This window comes from Bidens hawaiensis, unplaced genomic scaffold, assembly GCF_021521415.1.
Source record: "Bidens hawaiensis isolate Kalapana, Puna unplaced genomic scaffold, B.hawaiensis_p1.1 tig00011949_1, whole genome shotgun sequence".
Lineage (NCBI taxonomy): Eukaryota > Viridiplantae > Streptophyta > Magnoliopsida > Asterales > Asteraceae > Bidens > Bidens hawaiensis.
Window position 1 is genome coordinate 587,444 of NW_027491957.1, and position 6,187 is coordinate 593,630.

The window sequence follows — 6,187 nt, forward strand, 5'->3', positions numbered from 1 at the left end:
CTCGAGTCTTAACTCTAGACAAAGCAACATAAAGCTGGCCATGAGTAAAAACTGGGTCTTTTAAATATAATCCAACACGCGATAACGATTGTCCTTGACTTTTATTTATAGTCATTGCAAAACAAACGGATATAGGAAACTGTCTTCTTTTTAACTTGAATGGAAGCTTCTTATCAGAAGGTGTAAGACTTATTCTGCTAATTAAAGTACGAAATCCGATATTTGTATCGGAAACAACCTTAGCTTCAATGACGCGTTTTCCCAAACTAACAACTTGTAGTCTAGTTCCATTGCACAAACCTTTTTTCTGATTAATATTTCTTAGTAACATAATAGGAACTCCCACCTTAAGTAACAAACGATGGTTTGGCATTCAAGACATCTTTATACCATTAAGGAAATCAGGAGAGTACAACGTGGGATCAAAATCTTCTGAGACACTTTCAACCTCTTCGATACTATCTGAACTTAAGTATTCCATTTCTTGACCGGGAAAATATCATAACATACGATCATTAATTTATTGAACCACCTCATTTAAGGGAGCAAGCAACACCCGTTCTTGAAAGTAACTAAGATCGTTAAACCTTTCTAACATTGAAGGATAAACAAAGTCTATTAAATCAGACATAGGATTAAGGGAATGTTTTATTAGAAGGTCATCTGGAATTGATATAGTTGCTTCACCATCATTCGGACCACCAAGATTACCTTCACCAATATCCAACAACCAATAAGCAAATTTTTGAATCTCTAAAGTGTTTGTCATTTGAGAACCAACAGTCAACCTCATGTTCTTTGTTAGTTTCAAAACCTTACACTTTGACCATATGTAAGAAGAACTAATTGTGGCATTGACACACTCGTTTCTTGTTCCATTCTGTACAACATGTAAAATCTGTCTGAAATCACCCCCAAGAACAACTACCTTACCTCCAAACAATGATTCAGAAGTGTTGGCCAAATCACCTTTCATAACATCTTTTAGCGTTCTGTCCAACGCTTCAAACGCATGTTGATGAATCATTGGAGCTTCGTCCCAAATTATTAATGATGTTTTCTTCAATAAGTCAGAAACATCAGTATTTCCCTTAACCTGAAAATGTTGAATATGTAAACATTATATTAAATATAATAATTAAAAAAGATAAATTAAACTGTAAAATAATAACTACCTAATAAAATTTATAATATTTACCTGACATTGGGAGTCCTCGGTAAGATTGATTGGAACGAGGAATCTTGAATGAGCAGTTCTACCGCCTTCTAATAATAAAGATGTTATTCCAATTGAAGCAACATTAAGAACAATTTCTCCCTTAGACCGAATTGAGGCGGATAAAGTTTTCCATAATTATGTTTTGCCGGTACCTCCATAACCATAAACGAAAAAAACACCACCTTTTTTACGTTTCCATGAGTCAAATATTTCGTTGTAAACGCCTTTTTGTTCAGAAGTTAGAGATATGTACAAATGCTTAAAATCATTTGTCAAAGCATCGGTATCATAAGCTAGTTCTTCCATCATAAGAGGATTCATTGAGGCAGATATAGATTCCTGATCTGGAAACGGCATGTGCGAAAACCTACGTAGAGATGAATTGTTTGATACCAAAAACTCTTCAATCTCAAGTAATGCCAAGTTCTTAAGTTGGTCGTCACTAAGACACAAATCTGAAAAATAATTAATTAATTTACTTTAAACTAAACTACAAAAACAAAATATCACATATATAACAAAACTAACCTGGATTTTTGTGTTTCTTTTGTTGATAATAAAGAATCCCGTCGACTAAGAATTGCCATGTATTATCCCAAACGTAATCAGGTCTTGATAAGGAGAATGTTATAAGCATTGTTGCAAACAAATTCCTTAGATAATATCCGTTTGCGGTATGGCTTGCTTCCTCTATTGCTTCTATGTACTCCTTATCATCATCTAAAAGCCCTCTTCTATAACATGCATCGCTAAAAGAATCACAAACAACACCATATACCGTGCGAATATCTTCGAAACATTGGGGTCTTTTAACCTTGTTTAAAAGTATTCGTAAGTAGTAGGCCTTGTCAAAAGATGCAGGAACGGCATGAATTCTACCAATAGCAAATCCCTTTACCCTTGGTACCCATTTAGGTGGTGCTATTTTTTTCCATACAAACTGTGTTGGAAACTCAGCATATGATAGCTTCCTTGCATGCCTATAGTTTTTATTGGCTTCCATCCAATCAATAAACATTGAAGCGGCATTAGAAGGCTTCGTAAGAACGTCTTCAATATCTTCCTCAGGTCCATAAATTACTTGTTGTTGACCAGGTAAATGGAAAGGAAGTCTCGTAACAGCCGGGACCCTGTAATGAACATCAAAAGCAAATATCCTCCAGACAGCCTCACATGCAGAAAGATATCTACAATTGTAAAATGCTTTAATCTCGTCCGCATTAGGATCTTCATTATCGGGGCTGTTATTTTGGACAAGGGAAATTGTAGCACGATCTGGACCCTTATTTATATATTTAAACAAATACTTGATTGATCCTTCTTGATTGCACCACTCGACATTTATATAGGCTTGATACTTTCTTAACAGAATTTTGTTGTAAGGTACAACACTTCTATTATCTAAATTTATTCATTTCTTAACGACGTAACGTCCATTATCTCTTCTTTTATAAATTGGAAAACCTTTAGAATCTATACTTGTCTCACTTTGAAATCTTTTTGGAAAATTCTTGGAACATTCTCTATCAATCATGCAGCTACAGCTCGGATTAGCCTCACCACACGGACCATGAAGCATATGATCGGACACAAGCTGGTATAGGTCTGGTTCAGTGAAGTTGTCTGGAATTTCACTTGAAACAAAGTTATCTATATCTGATGGATTATGAATTTTATTATCTGGATGAATGAATAAGCAAATATGGGCATGAGGTAGACCACGTTTCTGAAACTCAATTGTGTAAACGGCTGCATTTGGAATTAAAAAGAAAAATTAGAATAAAATAATAAAATAAAAATCTTAAAAATTAGCAGGACAAAATATGAAAATATAATATTTAATGGCGAACCGAACCTGCTTTAACCTTCCCAAACAAAGACTTATCCTTCAACAACTTAATCATTGAATCAAGCTTCATCTTAAAAATACGACATAATATAGCGGGCCTGTCTTCAGAATTTAAACTGGTATCCTTCAAAAAACGCTTGACTTCTGGCCAACCGGGATTGCACGTATTGGTTAAGAAAAAATCTGGATAACCATACCATCTACAAAGACACATGGCGTCCAAATAATTTTGCATCATATATATACTTCCACCAGTAAAAGATGATGGAAGAATTACACACTGACCAGATGTGGAAACATCTGAAGTTCCTGATATCTTAAGGTTTCGTAGGCTTTCGTATGTGTCACACCGAAGTTCACTCTGTTTTGAACGTATAAAATGCAACCTTTGACTCTCAACCATGGTGTATTTGTCTACCAAAAGCTGCTGAAAAAACCTCCTACCATTTAAGGGTAGTGAGAATTCGTTCGGCCTATCTTGTAACCTATATGCAAAGAACTCTCGCATGGTGCACTTCTTACGGGCAGCAGTAGATGAAGGATCGACATTCCGATGAGGAATGTCTATCTTATAACCATCCTCACCAAAAGGATAAAGCAAAGGAAATTGGAGAGGAGTATAAGAAGGATGAAGCTCACTAATTCGTCGAAGACCTCCAGACCTCAAGTTAACTATTATATCTCTGTTGTCCAATGCATCACCAATATCTCCAACTATCAGAGCAGCAACCTCAGAGGCCGTTGGTAAGTTATAGGTCCTAGCATCGTATTGCCTTGTTCCAACAATGCGTAGTTTTAAATCATTATGAGGATTTTCTTTAAAAGAATCACGTACCATCTGATATGCCTGAACCAATGGATTTTGTGAGTCTAACATTTCCTTCAGATAATTAATAATATAATCATCAAACTTTTTGGCATCTGAGGATAATTGACTGCAAGAAAAACAAAGGAAAAAATACACTTTGAAGTTAATATGAATGCAATATATGATAAAATAAAATGTTTAGAAAAATTAAAAAAATATACTGGTTAAGGTAAGTCTTACCCAAATACTCCCTATTGGTTTGAAACTCCGTTCTCTGTATCATAAATGTATAATTGAGCAAACTGAGGTTTGTTACCATCTAATGGAAAAAGAGTTCCTATAGAATGGTAATTTTCTCCACTTAGTCTAAACGTGTATGGGGCGTTTCCTCTATTAATGGAGTTGTCAATTTTGCCACCCATTGATGTAAAGGAGAACATTGAATTGAATTGTCTAATATTTTTCAAAAAATACTTGCTTAAATGATCCTCGCCACGAAATAACTTAACATAACTTTCATGAGGCTGTTTTAATTCCGGCAGTTGAACATTCCCGTTGCGACAACATAAAGAGAAATTTGAATCGGCACTACTATGTTTTCCTCTCCTAGATTTGGCTTCCCATAAACAGGCTTTGCATGAATCACATTGGAAAGTTTGATTACCAAGATCAAGGTAATCTGTACAACAAATGCAAAATAAGTTATGACATGGAATTAGAACATACTATGTAGAATTACATAATGTATTAACAAATAACCTGATGATATGCCTTTAAAAACATCAACAACAAACTCAAAATCGTTTAACGGCTGCATAGGTATAGGAGTAGTATTGGTTGTTCTCCTTGGTCTTCCTTTACGCCTTGTTGATGAGGTACTTCCAGAATTTATGTAGGTAGAAACAGAAGCGCTATTACTCAATATTGGATTAGTGTTGATGTTAGAAGAAGTAACACAACCTGTTCAACATAATATTATACAGAGTAAAACTATGGATACAACAAATAAATATAATGATTAAAAGAAAATACGCGATACTTGTGATAGACGGGCTTCTTTGGGAAGTTTTGTTTAAAAAATGTTTTATTTTATCACGTTTCCCATCTAGAATATCCTTTCTTTGTTTTCGTTTTGATGAAAACGAACTTTCAAGTTGAGTAGATGTATCATCTGCAAATATATATATATATATATATATATATATATATATATAATGTAAAATGAATAATGAAAATAACAATAATAAGATAATTACAATATTGTACAAAAATGCAAATAGATACGTACGTTTGTTATATAGCGAATTATTGTTTACGGTTGGTAATGTATACGGATATAAGTTTTCCTTCCCCTTGTAAGATTTAGACAAATAACCGCTTTGAACTTCAGACGGAGTATAGGTTCTGTTATTAGAACCTGCATATAGGATTTTAATATAAATCAATCAAAATAATAACAATAAATTTAAACAAATAACAAACCATAATACATTTAAAACTTACTTGCAAGAGAATTACACACATAATTACTTGGTGTGTTGTTTTGGAGTATGCTAACTTGTGTATTGTTTGAAACATAACCAAACTGGCCGATTTGAGGTTGACATTTGTTTCAACAAATATACAATCGAAAAATAAATTAAGAAAATAGAAAATACCAAATTAATATTACAAAACAAACGTATTAAACTTGATTATAATTATTATTAAAAATTTGACGGCTACATATTATACCGTATTGATTGTAATGATAGATTGGAGATGAGTATCTGTTCAAGAAACATGTATTAGGAGGATTAACATGAACACTTTGAACATTAGTTGGCTGTGGTGTGTTTGAAACATTAGACAATGGTTTTCTTGGAAGATTACCTAAAAGAAAAATACAAAATACAGTTTAAATCAAAAAATCAATACCGCTAAAGAATAGGTTTGGTTGATAGCTTCTTAAGGATTAACTACAATACCATTTGAATCGTGGTTGTTGATCTTTGAGGTGGAGGGAATAGATTTTCGTTTCTTTGAAGATGAAGACATTATTAGAGAAATAAGAGTGAAAATTGGTGAAACAGATGTTAATAAGTTATAGAAAAGGATACAAATGGAAGATAGTTAAAATAGAATATTAACTGATTGCATGAGAATAATCATATATTTTGATATGTGATTATTATAATAATTTGGAAAGTATCTTTAATCATTGAAAAAGATTATATATTGTTAAATTTAAGATAATATTTAGGAAATTAGGATAATATCTAATGTAAGTCAAATTTAAATATTCAATTATCTCTAATATGTTCAAAGTTAA

The 6,187-nt window shown here is 33.0% G+C and overlaps 1 protein-coding gene across 1 annotated transcript; it reads right to left on the bottom strand.

Moving 5' to 3' along the window:
• Positions 1–520: 520 nt before the first annotated feature.
• On the bottom strand, positions 521–5,913 carry LOC143539586 (uncharacterized). Its single transcript, XM_077032864.1, has 11 exons — positions 5,844–5,913; positions 5,659–5,748; positions 5,165–5,293; positions 4,636–4,836; positions 4,351–4,555; positions 3,075–4,003; positions 2,708–2,968; positions 1,804–2,620; positions 1,372–1,661; positions 1,199–1,266; positions 521–1,096 (listed from the first exon to the last, which is right to left on the bottom strand). The coding sequence occupies exons 1-11, from the start codon at positions 5,911–5,913 to the stop codon at positions 521–523; spliced, it is 3,636 nt and encodes a 1,211-aa protein (XP_076888979.1).
• Positions 5,914–6,187: the final 274 nt, after the last annotated feature.